General features: G+C 36.7%; 1 protein-coding gene across 2 annotated transcripts; it reads left to right on the top strand.

Annotated features, from left to right (window-relative positions):
• Positions 1-7005: 7005 nt before the first annotated feature.
• Positions 7006-23928, top strand: LOC127088293 (E3 ubiquitin-protein ligase UPL1). Of its 2 annotated transcripts, none has more exons than XM_051029221.1 (17): positions 7006-7276; positions 7459-7582; positions 10550-10645; positions 10730-10933; positions 11169-17718; positions 17827-18887; positions 18961-19263; positions 19333-19537; positions 20007-20281; positions 20375-20661; positions 20983-22078; positions 22153-22299; positions 22396-22476; positions 22561-22786; positions 22968-23107; positions 23426-23532; positions 23667-23928. In XM_051029221.1, exons 2-17 carry the CDS (start codon positions 7487-7489, stop codon positions 23767-23769), a joined length of 10977 nt encoding a protein of 3658 aa, XP_050885178.1. In that variant the 5' UTR covers positions 7006-7276; positions 7459-7486; the 3' UTR covers positions 23770-23928. The 2 variants fall into 2 exon arrangements, with proteins under 2 accessions (XP_050885178.1, XP_050885179.1); XM_051029222.1 differs by having other exon boundaries at positions 7456-7582.
• Positions 23929-25989: the final 2061 nt, after the last annotated feature.

Here is a 25989-nt window from a genome sequence, read left to right as displayed (position 1 = left end):
CCAATTTTTGGCTAACAAATATATATATATATACCAATTCAAACCAATTTTGCCTTAAATGTATCAAAATATATACAAATTTATGTACACATTTACAAGTCATTACATATACTACAAATGTACACATTAATTACACAAATTTATGAACAAACATTGAGCTCTAACATGAATTGACACCACTCCTCTTTGATTTCGTCCACTTGATCCTTTGTATAAAATGCACACTTGAATTCCTCAAAGTACTACATAATAATATAACATATTTTGAATTAATTCCAACTATTTAATTATATGAGATATGTGTAAATATAAAAATAACTCATAAGTTAGAAATACATACATCGGTGGGAATCTTTAATTGGCCCAAAGCAAGAGTATCTCGCATAAACCTCAACATGAAATACCCGCAATCTATTTGATTACGTTGTTGAGGACACTACATATGAAAAAAAAATGGATTATAAATCCTAAGTTTTATCAAGTGTCATCACTAATATAATAAAAAATGTGGTAATTAAAAATATACCGCCACTTTAATCCATGTAATGGAGTTGGCGCCCCTCCTTGAGGTTTGGATAACTCGTTGGGCCCGAAAAGCTTGTAGGATGCTAATAAAATAAAAATGAAGCAATTAGAACAATTCACATAAACTAAGAAAAATTTTGAACATTCTCACTTACGTGTCAATTAGGACCTTCATATCCGGGTATGTTGTCCAATCATTTCCTAACGAGTCAAGATAATACACAATTTCTCGGATAGGATTGATTGCGAGCAACAACCAATGTCCACACAACTGTGTCTCTTTCACAAGATGAACAACTAAATGAACCATTATGTCAAAAAAAGACGGAGGAAAATACATTTCAAGCTCACACAAGGTAATTACAATCTCTTTTTGTAGTGTTGGTAAGATCTCGGGATCGATCACCTTACTACAAATTGACCTAAAGAAAAAACACAATTTAGTTATGGCACTTCTTACTTTTTCTGGCAAAATAGAACGTATACCTATCGGTAGAAAATGTTCCATTATAACATGGCAATCATGTGTCTTCAAATTCTTCAACTTGAGGTCTTTCATAGAAACAAGTCTTCTGATATCAGATGAGTATCCTTCTGGAACCTTAACTTCACTCAGAGACTTACACAAATTTTTTTTCTCCTTTCTAGATAAAGTAAAAGCAGCAGGTGGTAGATATGTTCGTCTTCCTTTCTTCACGGGTGCTAATTCAGTTCTCATTCCCATTTTTAACATGTCCTCCCTTGCTTTAAGGCCATCCTTAGACTTGCCTTTTATATTGAGTAATGTACCGATAACACTTTCAAATACGTTTTTTTCAATATGCATAACATCGAGAAAATGTCTCACGTACAAAGACTTCCAATATGGCAATTCAAAAAATATCGACCTTTTCTTCCACCCACCTTTCACAATCTTATGTGCAAAAGGCTTGCCAAACTCAGTACGCACATCTTTCACCTTTTCAAAAACTTGTTCACCTGACAATGCGGGTGGAGCTCTACGATGTTCGGTGTCTCCATTGAATGCTTTTCTCCACCCACGGTAGTGATGTTTAGAATGTAAGAATCTACGATGACCGAGAAACACATTCTTCTGGCAAAGTTCCAATCGAATCGTATCGGTTCCGTCTTCACAAACAGGACACACACGTTGACCTTTAATGCTATACCCAGATAGATTCCCGTATGCTGGAAAATCATTAATTGTGCCAAACAACATCGCCCTCAAATTGAAACTTTCTTTCCTATATCCATCATAAACCTCCACACCGTTCTCCCACAAAATCTTTAAATCTTCGATCAGAGGTGTCAAGTATACGTCTATGTCATTCCCTGGTTGTTTAGGCCCAGAGATTAACATAGATAACATCATGTACTTACGCTTCATACATAGCCACGGAGGTAGGTTATAAATCATAAGAATCACAGGCCATGTGGTATGTGAGATACTTTGAAGACCATGTGGGTTCATTCCATCAGTAGATAATGCCAATCGAAGGTTTCTTGCTTCTGATCCAAACTCAGGATAATCATTATCAATCTTCGACCACTGTGGTGAATCAGCCGGATGCCGATACTTTCCATCAATAATTCTTTCATCTGCATGCCAAGTAAGATGTCTTGCATCGGTTTCACTACGAAACATGCGCCTAAATCTCGGAATTATCGGAAAATACCATAAGACTTTTGCGGGAGATAATCTTTTCTTATATCGAGACAAACCGCATTTAGGGCACTCAGTTAACATTGCATATTCGTTACGAAACAAAATGCAATCGTTAGGACAAGCATGTATCTTATCATAGCTCATGCCAATAGAGCACAACATTTTTTTTGCCTCATAGGTTCGATTAGGAAGAACATTATCATCCGGTAGCATTTCTCTCATAAGGGCCAACAACTCTGTGAAACTTTTATCCGACCATCCATTGCCCGCCTTTAAGTTGTACAACTTTAATACCGCAGAAAGTCTTGAGAATTTAGTGCAACCTTTGTACAACGGTTTCTCTGCATCCCTTACCATCCTCTCAAACATTTCAGGACAATCATGAAGATCTTCTTCCAGTGCTTCTACAATTTCTTCAACTCGATCACAATCGTATGTTTCCGTGTCTTTGTCGTATGAAGCATAGGTCGTATTACTTTTTCCACTCGATTCAACATTCTCGTTAATTTTCTCACCATGAAATATCCAACACTGATAACTTTGATCAATTCCATGCCTCAGCAAATGCGATTTCAATCCATGTGCGTCAACCTTACCAATATAACAACAACGCAAGCAAGGACAATGCATTCTTCTGGGGTTTTCAGCGTGTTGAACAACATACTTAACGAATTCCGCAACCCCACTCTCGTACTCTTTGGTCATTCGATCGGCACAGATCCATGTTTTATCCATGGTTTTCCTACTTATTAAAGTAAACAATTAATCCAGACGAAAATACATAACTAAGGTAGTATCTTTGAATATCCTAACAATTATAAAGTTCAATTCATTTTAAACTTCAAAAACCTATACATAACCAATGTTAATATAAACTTCAATAACGTATCCGATACGCCAATATACCAACTTTAATTACCTCATCACTTTCATTTTTTATATTACAAGAATCAAACTTTTTCTATTACAATATACCTATAACTATACCTATAACTATATTAGAGTTCGTTCAATCATTTTATGGGAGAAATCTTGTTCCTTTAGAATGAAAGTGAGATGAACAACACTTTCACAGTTAAAAAGAAAAAAAACTACCTATTCAATCTTCAAGTATAATCACTAAGGAAACATAAAGTTTGAACAATATTGAACATCTAAATCCAAGCCTAGTCATGACAGCCCCAACATGCAATGCATTTCAAAATTCATCATGCATACCAAGCAAGTATAAAGAAAATCAAATTGCATACACATATACATACACAATTCAATATACATACATACACAAACTAACAACTCCCAAATCACCAACTATCATTAAACATTGCATTTGTAACACCAGCAACTAACCGATTAGCATAGCATTTTCAACAAACAGTTAACCATAATAAAATTAGAATTAATTCAATTAACATCAACATTCAAAATCAATAAACCAACCATATTCCATAGTAGTTTCAATGAACATTCAAATTGATTTCAAAGCATCATTAACTTTAGCATATCATTGCAACATCCATCAACACAATAATGATTTCTAACTTCCATACTAACCTCAACTAACATGATCAATGGACTTCTAACTCATGTCACCTCTAATTACTAACAGCTTATTAACTAACATTTTTCATAACACATTTTCCTAACTGTTTTGACTACTAATCTAACTCTCCTAACACAATTAGTTACCTAACAATTTATTAACACAATTGCATACTAGTTTAACAGCTCTAACATCATTTGCTAATAATCATCCAATTCTATAACAATTATAATAATCACTAACAAGTTAGCATACTAACTCAATCACTAAAATGCAATAACAATTCAAACAATCCTAACTCAAGCAATCTATAATTATCACACTAACTGTTACAACAGTCCTAAAACTTCAATTAACATTCACCAAAATCCATTTAACATCCTAACTAGTATTCACCTGTCACCAAACTTTGTAGCTTGTTGTTGTAAATTTTGGGAATATCGGCACGGTTGAGATTGTTGAGATGAGGAGTGCGGTGGCGGAAACGGTGGAGGTTCGGAGGTGAGAGGCGAGTGCGGCGGTCGATTGTTTGGGTGACGGCGGAGGGACCCTCGAAGGCGGAAAATAGGGTTTTCGGAAGTTGAAGGAAGAGAAAGTAAAGGTGATATGGGGATGTCGTGTTTTGGAGTGTCTGCGTGATGTTGTGTGAGTTGAGAAGAAGGTTATGGCTGATGGAGATTGAGGGGAAGAGGAAATGGCGGAAGTTTGTGAGGTGAGTGAAGAAGAGGGAAAACAAAAGAACAGAGAACGAAAATTGAAATGGAGTCTGAAATTTTATTTTAATTAGACCTTAGACAGCGCTTTTGTGGAAAGCGCTTTCTAAGGTATGCCTTAGACAGCGCTTTCCAAAAGCGCTTTCTAAACCCCCCCTTAGACAGCGCTTTGGTTTTAATTTTTTTTTTAATTTAAAGACTTTAGACAGCGCTTTATCAAAAGCGCTGACTAAGGTCTATATTTAAAAGCGCTTTCTAAAAGCGCTGTCTAAGGGGGGGTCTTAGACAGCGCTTTTAGAAAGCACTGTCTAAGACCCCCCCTTAGACAGCGCTTTCATTATTTTCTTGGAACATTTTCCGTGTTTTATTTTAATTTTAACCTTAGACAGCGCTTTCTTTTAAAAGCGTTGTCTAAGATGCGCTGTTAAAAATCATTTTTGGCGTAGTGCACCTAAATAAAAAGTAATTTATTATCAAAATATAATGATACATAGATGTTAATGTGATCCATTTAATAGTCTTTTAGAGGTGCTCGATTGAAGTAATTGAGTGATAATCGTATTATAACATTAAAATTTATAAAAGAATCATGTGTACAAGTACAATACACTTTATCACTTAAATGTGGAAAGCTCTATCGTGTAAGCTCTTACATTTAACTTATATATGTTTGGATATCACAAAAAACACAAGATATACTATATAACGTTGTTATTGATTTTTTTTTAATCAATACGATTTTGCACACATTCTCCAATACATAATATGTTATTCAATCCAAATTACGAGAGTATAATTTGATTTCATATTGTGTTTGATACCACACATTTAAGGATATGCATAATTTGATTATTCAAAATTCACACAAGAACAAAATTTAAGTATGGTTATGAATTAAAAAGTGTTGTTATTTACGCTGGTTTGTCCCCTCCCCCAATTACGACACAATACACTACCTAGATTATGCTAAATTTAAAATACTACTTTTATTCATATTATGAAACATATCATTCATGCATTGCGTTGCGATTGAAAAACAATAAAAATACATAAGAATAATCAAATAATCAATGTGTTTTTTTTGCCTAAAAAGATGTATATGCAAATGCATAAAATAATCAAATAACTTTAATAAGCAAATTATTCTAATAAAAAACAACAAGCATATGTTTAATATGTTTAACTTATGGGTGAACATGAATCCGAGACGCGCCCGAAACTGATAAACTCATATGAAACAAATGGACAAACGAACATATTTAAGTAGATTATTGGTTTGTTGGTTAATTTTTTCGATTTTAAATTAATGGATACGTCCCATTTCACGTGATTAAAATTATTTGCGAAAGAACAAACCATACAAGTCACCAAAGTTGTGTATAACTGTATATAGTAGTACACTACAAATCTTTAAACAATCATGATAAGGGCACAACAATGCCACTTATGTTCATAAAAAGACACATCAAATCAGATAGTGTTTTTTTTTTGTTTCACTTCATTTTCGACAAACATATAATAATCTTAAAACCCACACCCCACTAATATGCCACTCCATCGCAATAATCGTTATTGAAATTTGAAGAAAAAAAATATAAGCTCAACAAAATTAAAACTAAATAGCCGCTCCCTCATTTTGAAAACTATGTAAGCCCATTTAATTTAATTAATTGTTTGCTTCCTTTTTTTTCAATTCCTTTTTTAGTTTTTCTCCATCCTAATAACATAAACTCCTAAAATTTTAGAGTTTTTTTTAGTGAAACCAGAGTCATTCTCCTCGAAAAAAGATGGAGTTTAATGGTATATTGTTTGAAAGATTTTTCTAAAAAAATCATCGACGTTCTCCGCAGTGTTATAGACAACGATGACACCTCAAAACAAATGCATTAAATAAAGGTCTATTGAACTCACCATGGTTTCTCGTGGCAATGCGGACAACTAGATTCTAAATATTTCACTCGTCTCTTTCCTCTTCTTTCACCTGTTTCAACACATTCACAGTATCCGCCATCGATCCAATAGAGCACCTACAAAGACGCAAATGTGTTGAAATTTATTGTCTTCATTTTTCTTTATATGATGTTGTACAACCCTAAAATTTTGCGTTGTCCATCCACGATTGAACCTTGAATACCATAAAAGATAAACAAGGATACAAACTAGACAAACAACATGCCTGAATGAACCCACTAATGAAGAAACAAAATTACAAGCAAGAATTCTCAAACATTCAATAATTGAATCACGATCGAACAATGAACACACAAAGTTAAAATTTTTCAAAGAATCAAATACAAAAACACAATCGCAATTAACTAATGAAAAAAATACGAACTACATGGAAAAAACGAAAATTTATCATACACTCAAATAAAATTCAAAAAAACTTATAATTCATGGTGTAAAAAAGGCCACAACACAAAATTTAAATATATAACTGATTTTGAAAATCTATAAAAATTAATATAGGAATACTAAATGGCTAAATATCACAATATTTTTGATCATATACCAAAAATTTGGATTATAGAATGGGCCAAAACCTAGGGCAATAATGGGTAAAATCAATCCTATTTCCACAATTTCTTGGTGTAGTATATTCTTGCACCCGAAGTAGCCAGAGTATGCGTCAGTTCTCACTATATATACACATACTCAATTCCTTGCTTGGAAAAGGGCTAAACCTTGTGTACAAAACATTTTTACAATTATTTTACAGCGATTTCTAATCGAAATCCTTCTTCTACCGATACCGCTTCTTCCTTTTTCGTTCTCTTCTCACTGCGGATGTGTATGCATCCATCCCTATCTATCTCATCATCTCCCAAGGTATCCATCGATTGAACATTTGTTTCATTTTTTTCTTATGGGATGAATAATTGAATACGATTCATTGTTTGTTCTGAAGATAATTTTCCGATTGTGTTTTGTTTTAGGAATTGGTTATTTGCTGTTTTTGTGTTTTGATTTGATTTTAGAGGGTTTTAATTTGAGTTTGTTTGTGGCAGTAGTTATTCAGAGTAGAGAGGTTGAGGTTAGATGACAACGTTGAGATCGAGTTGGCATTCAAGGCTTCGTCAACTTCTATCCAACGAAGGTGCCATTGGTCCATCTATCAAACTTGATTCCGAACCTGTTAGTCACTTCTTTCTCTAACACTCATTGTTTATCGTTTAAGGGGATGCTTTAAGGGGATGCTTTTTTTTCTTTCATTCTTTAAAGTTTAAACCCTTTAATTTAAATGTTATTGTGTTATTTATCTGTTTCATTGATAAGAAAGTGTGTTTGTTATAACATAATGTAATTTGAGATTAGGTGGTTGTATTTGTTTTGCTTTGTTTTGAATATTACAATTTTTGAACATTTAAAAATTGAATGCAAGCTTATAAGACACTATTTTTATTTCTATGTTAGCATTTTCCTTTTTCTGTTAACATTTCAGTTATTTATGGGCTGATATGCAATATATGTGAGGCTTTTGTAAGTTGCGAAATTGGTTGTTTTTCTATTGGCGGCGTATGATTTTTCCGTTTGTTTGTTTTTGTTTTGGATTGTTTTGAAGTTCGTGAATGTTCTATCATGTTATGTTTTCAATAGCGCGTAGCGGAATATCATGGTGATGGTAGGGTTTGACTTGATGCTTTTGACCGGTCATTTGCAATAGCGTTCGTTGTGGGTGTTTATTGCAGCATAGTTGTGGCTCCAAACCGCCATTGTATCTACTATTAGGGTTTTGGGGCAAAATTCCTCAAATCTTTTTTTAAATCGATATCTGTTTTTAAAACGTTATTTTCGTTGTTGCAGCGAAATTGTAGCTCCAAACCGCCATTGTCTCCACTAGTAGGGTTTTGGGGCAAAGTTCCTCAAATACTTTTTTATACAGTTATTCTTTTTTAAACCGTTATATTTTTTTAAGGGTATAAATGTGGATTTGAATCCTTTTAAGAGTAACGTTTTGTTTTTCATTGTATTACGTTCTTGCTCATAAACAATGGTTATGTTCTTCTTCCTTCTTTTAGTTCAGTTCACTCTGTGTATTTTTCTGTTTTTAAGTATTTATGTTTTACTTTATACGCCGGTATTTTATGGGGTCGGTGCTATGCGGCGCGATTTCAGATTAACAACATAGCTATTATGTATGAGTTAGAGAAATTAATGGAATAGGTTGGTTTCTTTTATGAATCTAGCGTTTGCCGACTTAGAATAGCATATGTATTTTTGGACTTTTGGTTAGTAATTGAAATTGCAAATAAAACTATGGGCGTTTGGTCAAATTATAGATATTTTTTTGGGTTCTAAAAAAGGCTCTTTTTAGAAAATTTATACATCTCGAATCTAAGTAAAAAAAAGCAGAAATGAGTTTTTTTTCTGTTGCTTGTTCAAGAGCAAAATTTTATAGTATCTCTTGAAGTTATGTTTCTTCTAGAAAAAGAGAATCTTTTAAGTGGAAGTTACATGGATTTCGGTTGTGATTGGTTATATATATGGGAAAGCCAATATTACATAAAATTATATCTATAGTGTAAAGATTCTAAAAAAGGCTCTTTTTAGAAAATTTATACATCTCGAATCTAAGTAAAAAAAAGCAGAAATGAGTTTTTTTTCTGTTGCTTGTTCAAGAGCAAAATTTTATAGTATCTCCTGAAGTTATGTTTCTTCTAGAAAAAGAGAATCTTTTAAGTGGAAGTTACATGGATTTCGGTTGTGATTGGTTATATATATGGGAAAGCCAATATTACATAAAATTATATCTATAGTGTAAAGATTAATCAGCGGTTGCAATATATACTACCGTACTTCCGTTTTTTATGTTATAAGTTGTTTTGACACTTTTTAAACGTTTTAAGAAATGTAATTATTGTTGTATGAAAAAGAAAATTATGTAGGATTTTACAAAATTGTCTTTCATTAATGGTATGGAAATAAAAATTTAAAGAATTTAAAGAAGAAAGATAATAAATACTTAAGGGTATAATAGAAAAAATAACACTAATGATTCATTGATATTGTAAAATGACTTATAATTTGGTACAACTTTTTCTCAAAGCGACTCATAATAAAAATTGGAGGGAGTATTTTGTTTGTTGTTGTGTTTGAATAGCAAGCGATCTAGCTGACTTTGGCCTTATATTTAAGAATGGCATTTATAGCAAGTCGTCCGAAAACTATTATTCTCTACCTAGGAAAATCATCAAGCCAGATTGAATAGCATATAGTTGCATGCTTGGGGGAGATGAATTTTTGTAAAATGACTTTTTTCTGCATACATTCTCCAAAATCTACAATAAAAATCAACTATATTCCGAATGCAATCTAGTGTAAATACTGAATAAGCATCTTGCTTCTCTACTACTCTTACTGAGATTGTATTTTATTTTTAAAAATAGTTACTTTCTTTTTTTCGTTTTATTTAAAATCCCATCGAGTTGTTATACTATCCAGTGTTATCAAATTGCGGTGCCATGACCGCTATGGCGGATATACATGGTGGTTTTTGGGCTCGCCGCAATGGTAAATATTTACCTCTATTGCGGGGTTTTCCGCCATAATCCGCAATAACCACGCTATAAAGCGATCTATATGGCTGGAATTTGGCTCTCCGCCATGGACCGCCATCTGCCATCGACAACATTGATACTATCCATTACCAATTTATGTGACATAATAAAGATCATAACACGTTTTGCCAAATATGCTACCTTAACATTTGTTTGGGATATGCTGTCTTTGTTTATTACACCGGCACATACTAACAGCCTATGTCATCAATCATTCACTTCATTTGCTAGTGTAGTTTGCTTATCTCGTAAATGAACAATGGGTGTGAAAGTTTTGATGGGCCTAAATTTATACCCATGGAGCCTCTTGATGCTCGCTTATTAAAAGAAAAACCTCAACTACAATTCTTAGGGAAGGGGTGATTGATAATCTGAAGTTTAGCTGGGGGGTTGCTCATTTCTTGTGTCATGTGTGACCTAAATTATTGTACATAGAATCGTTTGCAAATTATTTCTTGATAGAATTTATGATTTTTTTATTTATTTCATTCCCTCCCTTCTTACTGGTGTAATGTAATCTGATTTAGCAATTAATTGATTTCAGCCTCATAAGATCAAAGCTTTCATTGAGAAGGTCATCCAATGTCCATTACAAGATATAGCTTTACCTCTCTCTGGCTTTTGGTGGGAATACAATAAGGTAATAATAACATGATAATTTGCGTCGTATAGTATTTATTTTTCCCCCTCACATGTCTTACATAATATTATTTTTTTACATCAGGGGAATTTTCATCACTGGAGGCCACTGTTGCTTCATTTTGATACATACTTCAAGACATATTTATCATGTCGAAATGACCTAACTCTGTCAGATAATCTAGAAGATGACATCCCATTACCTAAACATGCAATTCTGCAAATACTACGGGTGATGCAAATAATATTTGAAAACTGTCCAAACAAGAGTACAATTGATGGTTTAGAGGTAAATTCTAAAGAAATTATCTTCTATTTCAATTGCAGCCTTAATTTTATATAAAGAAATTATCTTCTATTTCAATTGCAGCCTTAATTTTATATAAAGAAATTATCTTCTATTTCAATTGCAGCCTTAATTTTATTTATTTATTTCATGTTATCTTCGATTTTAGTCAAGTGATTCATTCATTTTTATTTGATATTACTATTTCCTAATATAATGTATTTCCTTTTCTTTTCAGCACTTCAAGCTTTTACTAGCTTCAACAGATCCTGAGATTATTATTGCGACATTAGAAACTCTTTCTGCGCTTGTAAAAATAAATTCCTCGAAGCTTCATGGAAGTTCAAAGATGGTTGGTTGTGGTTCCGTGAACAGCTATCTCCTGTCCCTAGCGCAAGGGTGGGGAAGCAAGGAAGAGGGCCTTGGGCTGTACTCTTGTGTTATGGCAAATGAGAAAGCCCATGATGAAGCACCATCTCCGTATCCTTCTGATGCTGAAAATGGTAGTGATCAATCCAATTACCGTGTAGGTTCTACCCTTTATTTTGAGGTGAACGGACCCTGTGCCCAAAGCAAGGATCAAAGTGTAGATACAGTTTCCTCAAGCTTGAGAGTTATACACTTGCCAGACATGCATTTGTGTAAAGAAGGCGACTTGCCATTGTTGAAGAGATGCATTGAACAGTATAGTGTTCCTCACGAGCTCCGATTTTCATTGCTCACAAGAATCAGATATGCTCGTGCCTTCCAGTCTCGAAGCATAAGCAGGCTTTATAACAAGATTTGTATTCTTGCTTTCATTGTGCTTGTCCAGTCCAATGATGCTCACGACGAGCTTGTTTCCTTTTTCGCCAACGAACCAGAATATACAAATGAATTGATTAAAGTTGTACGTTCTGAAAAAGCCATATCTGGAACCATCAGGACACTTGCAATGCTTGCATTAGGAGCTCAGTTAGCAGCATATACATCATCTCATGAGCGGGCAAGGATTCTCAGTGGATCTAGTATCACTTTTACTGGAGGGAATCGCATGATTCTTCTGAATGTGCTTCAGAGAGCTATTTTGTCATTGAAGAGTTCTAATGATCCATCTTCCCTTGCTTTTGTTGAGGCACTTCTTCAGTTCTATTTGCTACATGTAGTGTCAACGTCATCTTCCGGGACTAATATTAGAGGGTCTGGCATGGTACCCACATTCTTACCTCTGCTGGAAGATTCTGATCTTGCACACCTTCATCTGGTTTGTTTTGCTGTGAAAACCCTTCAGAAGCTTATGGATTATAGTAGCTCGGCTGTATCTTTGTTTAAAGAGTTGGGAGGTATTGAGCTTTTGGCTCAAAGATTGCAAACTGAGGTTCACAGGGTCATTGGTTTTGTTGGAGAAAATGATAATTTGATGCTCACCGGTGAAATCACAAGATGTAATTCTGATATGCTTCACTGTCAGAAGAGACTCATAAAAGTGGCCCTTAAGGCACTTGGTTCTGCAACTTATAACCCTGCTAACCCTACCAGATCTCAACAGTCTAATGATGGCCAATTGCCAGCAACTCTGGTCTTGATTTTCCGGAATGTAAATAAATTTGGAGGTGACATTTACTATTCAGCTGTTACTGTTATGAGCGAAATGATCCACAAAGATCCTACATGCTTTTCTGCTCTGCATGAAATGGGTCTTCCTGAGGCTTTTTTATCTTCAATTGTATCTGGAATACTTCCTTCATCAAAGGCTTTGACATGCATTCCGAATGGTCTTGGGGCCATTTGTCTTAATGCCAAGGGCTTAGAGATTGTCAAAGAAACATCATCACTGCAGTTCCTTGTTGACATCTTCACAAGTAAAAAGTATGTCTTAGCCATGAATGAGGCTATTGTTCCTTTGGCAAATTCTGTGGAGGAACTTCTACGACATGTATCTTCATTGAGAGGTACTGGTGTTGACATTATCATTGAAATCATCAATAAGATTGCATCCTTTGGAGACGGTAATGCTACAGGATCTTCAGGAAAAGCTAATGAGGGCAGTGCAATGGAAACAGATTCCGAAGATAAGGAAAATGAAAACCATTGCTGCCTGGTAGGTTCAGAAGATTCTGCCGCTGAAGGGATAAGGGACGAGCAATTTGTTCAGCTATGCATTTTTCATTTGATGGTATTGGTTCACCGGACTATGGAAAATGCTGAAACTTGTCGGCTGTTTGTGGAAAGATCAGGAATTGAATCTTTATTGAAGCTGTTATTACAACCAGCTATTGCACAATCCTCAGATGGCATGTCTATTGCTTTGCATAGCACCATGGTATTTAAAGGATTTGCACAACATCACTCCACTCCTCTGGCACGTGCTTTCTGTTCCGCCCTTAGAGAGCACTTGAAGATAGCGATAACTGGTTTTGATGTAGATCCACGACCTCTGTTACTGGATCCAAGGATGACAACTGAAAGCAACACATTTTCTTCACTTTTCCTGGTCGAGTTCCTTCTCTTTCTTGCTGCTTCAAAAGACAGCCGCTGGATGACTGCTTTGCTTACAGAATTTGGAAATGACAGTAAGGATGTTCTTGAAAACATTGGTCATGTCCACCGTGAAATTTTGTGGCAAATTGCTCTACTTGAAAATACAAAGCGTGAGATAGAGGATGATGTTGCTAGTTCTTTAACTGATTCACAACAGGCTGAAGTTGATGCAAACGAAACTGAAGATCAAAGGTTCAATTCTTTCAGGCAGATTCTTGATCCATTACTCAGACGGAGGACATCAGGCTGGGGAATAGAATCACAGTTTTTTGATCTTATTAACCTCTATCGAGATTTGGGCCGTGCCACTGGTTCTCCACACCGAACAAATTCTATTGGTTCTTCAAACAGGCGGTTGGGTTCCAGTAATCAGTTGAATCAGTCAGGGTCTGTGGATGTTTCTGGGGCTAATAATAAGGAGTGTGACAAGCAGAGGACGCATTATACTTCTTGTTGTGACATGGTCAGATCACTTTCATTTCACATAACCCATCTGTTCCAAGAGTTGGGAAAAATAATGCTGCAACCTTCTCGCCGACGTGATGATATTGTGAGCGTAAGCCCTGCTTCAAAATCAGTGGCTTCTACTTTTGCATGCATTGCTTTAGATCACATGAATTTTGGTGGCCATGTAACTGAAGCTTCAATATCAACAAAATGCCGTTATTTTGGCAAAGTCATGGATTTTTTTGATATTATTTTAATGGAGAGGCCAGATTCTTGCAATCCTGTTCTGCTGAATTGTTTGTATGGGCGTGGAGTTATTCAATCTGTATTGACCACATTTGAAGCTACTAGTCAGTTGCTCTTTGCAGTTAATTGGACCCCTGCATCACCTATGGAAACCGATGATGGGAATGCAAAGCTTGATGACAAGCAAGATACAGATCATTCATGGATTTATAGTGCTTTAGCTAGCTATGGTAAACTTATGGACCATCTAGTGACCTCCTCTTTTATATTATCGTCATCAACAAAGCACTTGCTTGCACAGCCCCTTATAAGCGGTGATTCCCCTTTCCCACGGAATGCAGAGATATTTGTGAAGGTCCTCCAATCTATGGTGTTGAAGGCAGTGCTCCCAGTTTGGATTCATCCCCAGTTTGTTGATTGTAGCCATGATTTTATTTCAACAGTTATCTCTATGATTAGACATGTTTATTCAGGGGTTGAAATAAAGAATGTAAATGGCAACAGCAATGCTCGTGTTACCGGGCCTCCCCCTAACGAGACAACAATTTCAACAATTGTAGAGATGGGTTTCTCCAGGTCTAGAGCCGAAGAAGCTTTAAGGCAAGTTGGGTCAAATAGTGTGGAGTTGGCAATGGAGTGGTTATTTTCCCATCCAGAGGACACACCTGAAGATGATGAACTTGCACGTGCACTTGCCATGTCCCTTGGAAACTCTGAATCAGACATAAAGGATGCTGCAGCAAATGACAATGCTCAACAGCTCGACGAAGAGATGGTCCAACTTCCTCCTGTTGATGAGCTGTTATCAACTTGTACAAAACTTTTGCATAAGGAATCTCTAGCTTTTCCTGTCCATGACTTGCTTGTAATGATATGCTCTCATGATGAGGGTAGATATAGATCTAATGTTGTCACTTTTCTTGTTGATCGGATCAAGGAATGTGGATTGGTTTCTAGTCATGGAAATGATACCATGCTGGCTGCACTGTTTCATGTTCTTGCTTTAATTCTTAATGAGGACGTTGTAGCAAGGGAAGCTGCTTCAAAGAGTGGCTTCATCAAAATTGCATCAGATATACTCTATCAGTGGGATTCAAGTCTCGGTCAAGGGGAGAAAGGCCAGGTTCCTAAATGGGTCACAGCTGCTTTTCTTGCATTAGACCGGCTGCTGCAAGTGGATGAAAGATTGAATTCTGAAATTGTAGAGCAGTTGAAGAAGGAAGTTGTGAATAGTACGCAGACATCACTTACCATTGATGATGATAAGCAACACAACTTACAGTCTGCATTGGGCCTGTCTTCCAAGTTTGCAGATATACATGAGCAGAAGAGACTTGTTGAGATTGCTTGTAGTTGTATGAAGTACCAACTTCCCTCAGACACAATGCATGCTCTTCTCCTACTATGTTCCAATCTTACAAGGAATCATTCCGTTGCTCTTGCCTTTTTTGAAGCTGGTGGGTTTAGTTCACTTCTTTCCTTGCCAACTAATAGCCTCTTCTCTGGGTTTGACAATGTTGCCGCTTCTATTGTCCGTCATGTTCTTGAAGATCCACAAACTCTCCAGCAAGCAATGGAATCTGAGATAAAACACAGTCTTGTGGATGCTTCCAACCGGCATCCAAATGGGAGGGTCAATCCCCGCAATTTCCTTTTGAATTTAGCTTCTGTGATTTCCCGAGATCCAATAATATTTATGCAAGCTGCTCAATCTGTTTGCCAAGCTGAAATGGTGGGTGAAAGACCTTACATTGTCTTGCTGAAAGACCGTGATAAAGACAAATCCAAGGATAAAGAAAAGGAGAGGGATAAATCATTGGAGAAAGACAAAGGACCGAGTACTGATGGGAAGGTTGTTCTGGGTAGTACAACCACCGCAGCTTCTGGAAACGGTCATGGAAAAATTATCGATTCAAAGGGTGTCAAAAGTCACAAAAAACCTAGTCAGAGTTTTGTTAATGTGATAGAACTTCTTCTTGAGTCTGTATATACTTTTGTTGTCCCACCTTTGAAGGATGAAACTGCCTCAAATACCATCCCTAGCTCACCAACATCAAGTGACATGGACATTGATGTCTCTATGGTGAGGGGGAAAGGAAAAGCAGTTGCCACTGTGTCTGAAGGAAATGAAACTAATAGCCAGGAAGCTTCTGCATCACTTGCAAAGATAGTATTTATTTTGAAACTTCTGATGGAGATATTATTGATGTACTCATCGTCTGTTCATGTCCTGCTTCGGCGAGATGCTGAAATAAGCAGCACTAGGGGAACTTATCAAAAGAGCCACACTGGTTTAAGTGGGGGAGGAATATTCTACCATATTCTTCGTAATTTTCTTCCTTATTTTCGAAATTCCAAGAAGGACAAAAAAGCTGATGGTGATTGGAGGCAGAAACTAGCTACCAGAGCTAACCAGTTTATGGTGGCTGCATGTGTTCGTTCTACAGAGGCAAGAAGGAGGATTTTTACCGAGATTAGTCATGTCATAAATGAATTTGTTGATTCTTGTACTGGTGTTAAGCCACCTGGCAATGAAATTCAGGTCTTTGTTGATCTACTTAATGATGTTTTGGCAGCTCGCACACCCGCTGGCTCAAGCATCTCAGCGGAGGCCTCTTCCACTTTTATGGATGCTGGTCTAGTTAAATCTTTTACTCGTACTCTCCAAGTTTTAGACTTGGACCATGCTGACTCGTCTAAAGTTGCTACTGGAATTGTCAAGGCTCTTGAGTTGGTAACCAAGGAGCATGTTCATTCAGTTGATTCGAGTGCAGGGAAGGGTGATAATTCAACAAAGCATTCTGATCCTAGTCAACATGGAAGAACAAATAATATTGACCACATATCCCAGTCCACTGAAACTTCGTCTCAGGTCAATCACAACTCCCTTCAAGTTGACCATGTTGAGTCATACAATGCGATTCAGTCTTATGGTGAGTCTGAAGCTGTTACTGATGATATGGAACACGATCAAGATCTTGATGGGGGCTTTGCTGCTGCGGACAGGGATGAGTACATGCATGAGAATGCTGAAGATGCCGGAGGACGTGAGGATGGGATTGAAAACGTGGGGCTACGATTTGAAATCCAACCGCATGGCCAAGAGAATCTTGATGATGATGAGGATGATGATGATATGTCTGGAGATGAGGGTGAAGAAGTGGATGAAGATGATGAGGAACACAATGATTTTGAAGAAGACGATGTCCATCATTTACCACATCCGGACACAGATCAAGATGATCATGATGAGATTGATCCTGATTATAATGCATTCTTGAATGAAGTCGAAGAGGATGAGGATGATGAGGATGAAGATGGGGTTATACTTAGACTTGAGGAGGGCATTAATGGAATTAATGTATTTGACCATATTGAGGTTCTTGGAAGAGATAATAATTTTCCAAATGAAGCTCTTCATGTGATGCCAGTTGAAGTTTTTGGTTCTAGACGTCCCGGACGGACAACATCTATTTACAACCTTTTGGGCAGAACTGGTGATAATTCTACACCTTCGCGCCATCCTCTTTTAGTTGGACCTTCTTCCTCATTCCACCAGTCTAATGGGCAACCAGGTCAATTCCTTTATGAATTTATTAGCTAGACATTTTATTACTAGTGTTTTTATCAATTTAGTTATATTTCCTATTTCAATAATGAAACTTTTTTTTATAAAAATTCAGACCGTACAGCAGAGAACTCGGCAGGTTTGGATAATATCTTTCGATCACTGAGAACCGGACGTCATGGACACCGTTCAAACATGTGGAGTGAAAATAACCAGCAAAGTGGCAGGTCAAACACTGGTGTTGTACCACAGGGTCTCGAGGAGTTGCTTGTTTCTCAATTAAGGCCACCCACTCCTGAAAAGACATCTGACAACAACACAAATGAAGCAGGTCATAGTAAAATAGTTAAGATCAGCCAGATGCATGATTCAGGAGGTTCAGGTATAGAAACCCCAGTCGAAAGTAATGCGATTCCGGAAGGTGGTATGGTGGCTCACACATCAATTGGTAACAATAACAACAATGCTGATAACAGACCTGCTGGAAATAGATCGCCACAAGTAGATGTATCAAACACTCACTCACAAGCAGTTGAGATGCAGTTTGAGAATAATGATACAGCTGTGCGGGATGTTGAAGCCGTCAGCCAAGAGAGTGGTGGTAGTGCAGCAACTTTTGGTGAAAGTCTTCGAAGCCTGGATGTTGAGATTGGAAGCGCCGATGGCCATGATGATGGCGGAGAAAGGCAGGTTTCTGCAGATAGGATAGCAGGTGAATCACAGTCTGCACGGACAAGAAGAGCAAACGCAAACGTGTCTTTTGGTCATTCTCCTCTAGGCGGGAGAGATGCATCTCTCCATAGTGTTACTGAAGTTTCTGAAAATTCAAGCCGAGATGCAGATCAAGATGGCCCATCAGGTGAACAACAGGTGAACAATGATGCTGGATCAGAAACAATTGATCCTGCTTTTCTGGATGCTCTTCCTCAGGAGTTGCGTGCTGAAGTCCTTTCAGCTCAACCGGGTCAAGTGGCTCAACCATCGAGTGCCGAATCTGAAAACAGTGGCGATATTGATCCAGAATTCCTTGCAGCTCTTCCCCCAGATATTCGAGCTGAAGTTCTTGCTCAACAGCAGGCACAGAGGCGACATCAATCTCAGGAGCTGGAAGGTCAACCTGTTGAAATGGATACAGTCTCAATAATTGCAACATTTCCTTCTGAGTTACGAGAAGAGGTAAATTTGTTGGTTGAATCCAGTTTCATAAAAGTGAGTTTGTCTTTGATGAATCCTTTCTAATTTTGTTCAGGTTCTTTTAACGTCATCTGATGCTGTCCTTGCCAACCTTACTCCCGCTCTTGTTGCTGAGGCAAATATGTTGAGGGAGAGGTTTGCACATCGATACAGCCGCACCCTCTTTGGAGGGCATCCTAGAAGCCGGAGAGGTGAGACTTCTAGACACGGTGAAGGTACCGGTTCTGGCCTGGACGGTGTAGGACGGAGCACTGCTTCACGCAGGTCTGGTGGAGCTAAGGTCTTTGAAGCTGATGGAGAGCCTCTAGTTGAGACTGAAGCATTGCACGGCATGATTCGGTTGTTTCGCATAGTTCAGGTATTACTTGATAGGAACTAGGTACAAGTTCTTAAAAGTAAGCAGAAATTTATTGTTTTTCTTTTGCAGCCATTGTATAAAGGTCAATTGCAGAGGCTTCTTTTGAATCTTTGTGCCCATAGTGAAACTAGAACTTCTTTGGTGAAAATTCTGATGGATTTACTAATCCTTGATGTAAGAAAGCCTTCCAGTCATTGTAGTACAGTTGAACCTCCATACAGATTGTATGGTCGTCAGAGCAACGTAATGTACTCACGTCCTCAATCTTTTGATGGTAAGCAAACTTGATTTGTCTTTGTTTGTACTTAGTCATAATCGACAGTTATACTGATTTTAATTTTCTGAAGTTTTGTTAGACTTAGATGTCTGTTAGTGACAGTAATCTGCTTATGATGCTAATTTTGGGCTGTGACAGTTAGAACACATGCGTTTTTTTGTTGTTGCGAATAAATTAAAAGTGAGATTAAGAAGGGGAGGTATCCAAGCAGTTGTGAGAGAATTGGGTCCTTTGGGCAAGGGAGGGTTGCTGACCCTCAAAGTTATATTCCCTTTTCTTTCTAGTAAGATACCAGGTTCCTAACAAGTAATGCCCTTGTTTAGTCAGTGCACATATTCCACTTCTGTTTTCTTAGTCTTCAAGCTTGTTTTCTTTAGTGGTCCTTTATATTATTTTGAAAATGTGCTTTAAAATGTTAGTGTTGGATAAATTTATCAATGCCTTCTATATTTGTTTGATTGTGCAGGAGTCCCCCCATTGCTCTCACGGCGAATACTTGAAACTCTCACTTATCTTGCTCGTAATCATCCATATGTGGCAAAAATGTTGCTTCAGCTTAGGCTCCATCGTCCTGCATCAGTAGACCCAAATATGGCTGATATTGCACGTGGCAAAGCTGTGATGGTTATTGAAGATCAAGTAAACATAGGTGAAAACGATGAAGGATACATATCCATTGCAATGCTCTTGAGTCTCTTGAAACAACCTCTTTACTTGAGGAGCATAGCCCATCTTGAACAGGTGATGCTTTGCTTTTATTGGTACCTTTTAGTGCTTCCTTTTTCATATAGCTGCAGACAGTACTGACATAATATACTCTGTATTTGTTCGCAGTTGCTAAATTTACTGGATGTCATCATCGATAGTGCTGGAGGCAAGTGTAGTTCATCTGACAAATCCCATGTATCTACAGAGCCAGTACTGGGCCCACAAATCTCTGTAGTGGAGGGAGATGTAAATACAAATTCTGTTATTTCATCTGGTCTTGATGCATGTCCTAAAGTTGATGATTCGTCCAAACCCACATCCTCTGGTAGTAAGGAATGTGAGACTCAGCAAGTATTGGGTAATCTGCAACAAACAGAACTCCAGCTCCTGTGCTCGTTGCTTGCACTAGAAGGGTATGATCATTATACCTATGCATATAGATTGTGTTAATTCTTCTGTCTGGGTTTTGTCAGTTTGCCTTGTTTTGGTGCACTTAATTATGATCATAAGAACTCCCGACTCTTGGAGAGTGGTGGGAGTCATAAGATTCCTGGTAGTTGAAGTCCTGATATTTTATTTACTCATTTTGATACTTGAATCTTGATATTTATTTTCATTTTATTATTATCCTATTATTTACAAACCGCATGGGTGACTCATTCTAGCAATAACAATTTTGTGGATGGAATTTGCCAATGATAGACTTCATCTGATGTTTCATGGATTTCTTTCAGTTTGTCGGATAATGCATATGGTCTTGTTGCTGAGGTAATGAGGAAATTAGTATCCATTGCTCCAATTCACTGTCAGCTTTTTGTCTCGCACCTGTCAGGAGCAGTTCGTGACTTGACTTCATCTGCTATGGATGAATTACGCACTTTCAGTGAAGCAATAAAAGCTCTTCTTACTACGTCTGCTAATGGTGCTTCGATTTTGAGGGTTTTGCAAGCCTTGAGTTCCTTTGTCACCTCATCGACTGAGAAAGAGAATGATGGAATTTCTCGGGCTCATTTTGAGTTTTCTGAAATCAATTCAGCATTAGAGCCCTTGTGGCATGAGCTGAGCTGCTGCATAAGCAAGATAGAATCCTACTCTGAGCCAGCATCTGAGATTTTTACACCTTCTACTTCATCTGTGTCTAAGCCGTCTAGTGCCGTGCCTCCGCTTCCGGCCGGTTCTCAAAATATCTTACCATACATAGAATCTTTTTTTGTGGTTTGTGAGAAGCTGCATCCTGCACAGTCAGGTGCTAATAATGACAATTGTATTCCTTATATCTCTGATGTTGAAGATGCCAGCACATCAGGTACTCTGCAAAAAACATCTGGAGTTGCTATGAAAGTAGACGAGAAACATGGTGCTTTTGTCAAGTTTTCAGAGAAGCATAGGAAGCTGCTAAATGCTTTTATCAGGCAAAATCCTGGCTTACTTGAGAAATCTTTTTCCCTTATGCTGAAGATTCCAAGATTCATTGATTTTGACAACAAGCGTTCCTACTTCCGATCAAAAATCAAGCATCAGCATGACCATCACCACAGCCCACTAAGAATATCAGTAAGAAGGGCTTATGTTTTAGAAGATTCTTACAACCAGCTTCGAATGAGATCAACTCAAGATTTGAAGGGAAGGCTGACTGTTCACTTCCAAGGGGAGGAAGGTATTGATGCAGGTGGGCTTACAAGGGAGTGGTATCAATTGTTGTCTAGGGTTATTTTCGACAAAGGAGCACTCCTTTTTACTACTGTGGGCAATGAGTCAACATTTCAGCCAAACCCAAACTCTGTTTACCAGACAGAACATCTGTCTTATTTCAAATTTGTTGGCAGAGTGGTGAGTTCCTTTGCACCTTTTTTTTAATGTATGCTGCTTGTCATATATATGCTTATCCCTTCTACTTTATCCAGGTTGGAAAAGCATTATTTGATGGTCAGCTCTTGGATGTCCATTTTACACGATCATTTTATAAGCACATTCTAGGTGCCAAAGTTACATATCATGATATTGAAGCTATTGATCCTGCTTATTTCAAAAATTTGAAATGGCTGCTTGAGGCAAGTGCATTTTAGTTTGAGTCCACTTATCAACATTCTAAAAATTCTTATCTGCTTGTTCATTGCTAACATTTTCTTAATTTTGTATGATTGTAGAATGATATCAGTGATGTTCTGGATCTCACTTTTAGCATTGATGCAGATGAGGAAAAGTTGATCTTATATGAACGAACAGAAGTATTGACTTTGCTCTGAAACTTTTTTATTGATGTATTGACTTGCTCATTGTCAACTGTCTAATCTTTTAATGAATATGTCCAGGTGACTGATTATGAGTTGATTCCCGGTGGACGGAATACTAAAGTTACAGAGGAGAATAAACATCAATATGTTGATTTGGTTGCTGAGCATCGACTGACTACTGCTATCCGACCTCAGATAAATGCTTTCTTGGAAGGGTTCAGTGAAATAATTCCGAAGGAGTTGATATCTATATTCAATGACAAAGAGCTAGAACTATTGATCAGTGGACTTCCCGATATTGATTGTGAGTTTTTAACATTATTTTACCTAACCTTTATTGGGAGTTTCTTTCATTATTTTACATTTTCATTTATTGACATCATTCTTGCTCATTAAATCAATGATGGCTATATTTTTAAGTATTTATTTTATTTTTTAATTTATGGAAAAGAAAATATAATACTTGCTCTTACATTTTATTTCAGTGGATGACTTGAGAGCAAATACAGAATATTCTGGATATAGTGCTGCATCCCCGGTTATTCAATGGTTTTGGGAAGTTGTTCAAGGTTTCAGCAAAGAAGACAAGGCCAGGCTGTTGCAGTTTGTGACAGGCACATCCAAGGTATATTGCTTTCAGAGCTGTAAACATTTTTTATCTTTTATTGGCAGTATCCCAAAATTGTACGGCTATTTTCCATGCCAAACAACTGCATTTGGAAGTGCTTTTATTTGGTATTTGGATGTATAAGATGAATAAGATTAAATGCTAGCCACATTCTGTTGCACCCAGCTTTTGTATTCAAAATGCTGGATTCCTTAGCTCCCGTACTTTAAAATGGTTAAATAGTGTTGGTTCTTTGTGTCAAAGACTTAGACCTGTTAGAACATGTAATAATATATGAATGATTAGTGGGTCTGAATTTTGCTTCCAACGTTTCAGGTGCCTCTAGAGGGTTTTAGTGCTCTTCAAGGAATTTCAGGATCTCAAAAGTTTCAAATACACAAGGCATATGGAAGTTCTGATCACTTGCCTTCTGCTCATACATGGTACCGTTTTACTACTTTCAATTCGTTATATATCCTGTGGCATTATTTTTTAGGGTCAAGCTTTGGCTAGATTACATCTTGTCTCGAATAATTTTTTATGCAAGTTGAAGTGACACAGATTCTTGTTTATGCAGTTTCAATCAATTAGATTTGCCTGAGTATCCATCTAAACAACATTTGGAAGAGAGGTTGTTGCTTGCAATTCATGAAGCAAATGAGGGATTTGGATTTGGCTGAGAATTTCTTTTGTGCAAAATACTGTTACATTTTAGGTTAGAAACTATTTTGAAAGTGGTACAGGGGTTGACAAAATTTTAAGTTTATATCATGTTAATATGTTGTACAGACAGGCCTATAATTGCAATGGAAATGCTCTAGGCAGTTTTTCAATTACAATATGTTTTGTCCCTTTGTCAGTATGTATAAACTTGGCAGGAAAGCAAACCCATCAGTATATGATGAGGCTTGTAACTAACACTGCCATTTGTTATCATTGGTGACTAAATTTTTGGCATAGTACATGGCATAACAAATGTCGATAGTTATGAAACTAAAAGCCTAGAGTAATCGACAGATTATTTTATATTTTAGAGGAATTGTATTCTTTATGCATGGTCACATTGAAATGTAGAAAGTGAATCAAATTTAAAATATATTTAGCCAACCAAATGTTTATGGCCTCATTTGGTTGCGAAATAAATAATTCAAAAGAGAGAAGAAAATTCAAGATTAAATAAAAGAAAAGTGATGTTAATTTCTCTTGCTATGATTAAAATCAAATCCCCTAAAACTTTTTGGAAACCTCTTAAATTTTGGAAATGTCTTATGGAATCTAGGCTTATGAATTCTAGAATATGAAATTTCTTCATCAAACTAAACCTTGCATGTCATAGTTAGGGGTGACAAACAGGCATGTCAGACTTGTTTAAACCTGTTTTGTTTTGCAAGTATATGCAAGTAATAGGGTGGAATATACATAGTTAATGATTTGTGTCTAAAATTTTTTTTGGCCATACTGCAAAAAAGATAGCTCAAGGATACGGCATTTTTTAAATCTAAAAAAACAATTTTATTAGAAACTTATAACTAATAATTTTATTTATTTTTTTAATACAAATTTTCTATTTGTGGGTTTCTTAACATGTGCCCTTAGGGCACAAGTTAGCATTATCCTTATCTTAATGTGTATGCAAAAGTTTGGAAAAAAATGAGACGCCCATGCCTAATGGGTCGGATCCATTTTGCCATCCCTAATGAGACAAATCGTGTTTGAACAATACCATCAATAGATCTTATTAGGATAGCGCCTAATAGGATATGTCTTAATGAAAGACATTGTTTGAACAATACCATCAATAGATCTTATTAGGATAGTGTCTAATATGATACGTCTTAATGAAAGACATTGACTAAGAATACTGTTCTTATATCATCATCATTTTATAAATGCATGGTAAAGCGAACATGTCCATCATCGTTGATTGACGGACAACGACATTCAACACTAAGCATCGTGGTGGTTGAGACGAAAATTTATTTGATTCAATTAATGTTTCAGAAGTAATGTAACATCGACATTAATCCTAAATGGATGGGATGAGTCCCTTTATTGCTGTAAATTGCACGTACCAATATAATTTTATTATGCTCTAAGAGAGATTAATCTATGAAGAAAAAAGATAATACAAACACACAAGCCACCCGATATGAGAATAAGGCTGCCCAAAGTCTCAATTCATGACGTCGACGCTTGGAAATAGTCGTCCGATATGGATTAAGAGGTTTTATAAATGTGGTTAATTAGCCATCCTAATTAACTTTCACTCACATTAAACGTGGACAATTACACGTCGTAAATAACAACTGACCAAGAGTCAGTCAAAGAGAGACAACCACTTTTCCCATGATTTCAGGAAGAATAAGTCTTCACCTGACCATGTCTTCTGGTCATGAAGCTAGGGTAAAAACGGTTCTTTGGTTATCTAATTCAGATCCAAGGAGCCTTTATAAAGACCTAAGTCTTATGACTAAGGAAGGATCTCCAGTTTTCGCACAAAAAGACATATACAAATCTTCTCGCCACTTCACATAAGATGCCCCTTAATACTGCCAAAGTATCATAAACACTACTAAGAGCCCTAGAGATACATGACTACCTTATTGTACTTTTTAGCAAGTACAATGCAGTTAGGTTAGAGTCTATTCTTATTGAGCATGACTAAGAAAAGTTTATTATTTTTTAATATGAATTGTAAATAAAGCTAACACATTCAAACTCTACAAGATCTTGTCCATTCTAGTCCATAGAAAATGTTAATGTAATCTATACCACACAATAAAATTCAATAACCCTTTTGCATGGTTTAAGATTACAAAATTTGAACGCAAGCCAAACACCCATCAATAGGGGTACAAAAATTATAAAATTTAGACGTATTCCAAAACACTCTTCGACAT

Source organism: Lathyrus oleraceus, chromosome 5, assembly GCF_024323335.1.
Source record: "Lathyrus oleraceus cultivar Zhongwan6 chromosome 5, CAAS_Psat_ZW6_1.0, whole genome shotgun sequence".
NCBI lineage: Eukaryota > Viridiplantae > Streptophyta > Magnoliopsida > Fabales > Fabaceae > Lathyrus > Lathyrus oleraceus.
The sequence above is the reverse complement of the archived record's forward strand: the minus strand, read 5'-3'. Positions and strand labels throughout refer to the sequence as shown.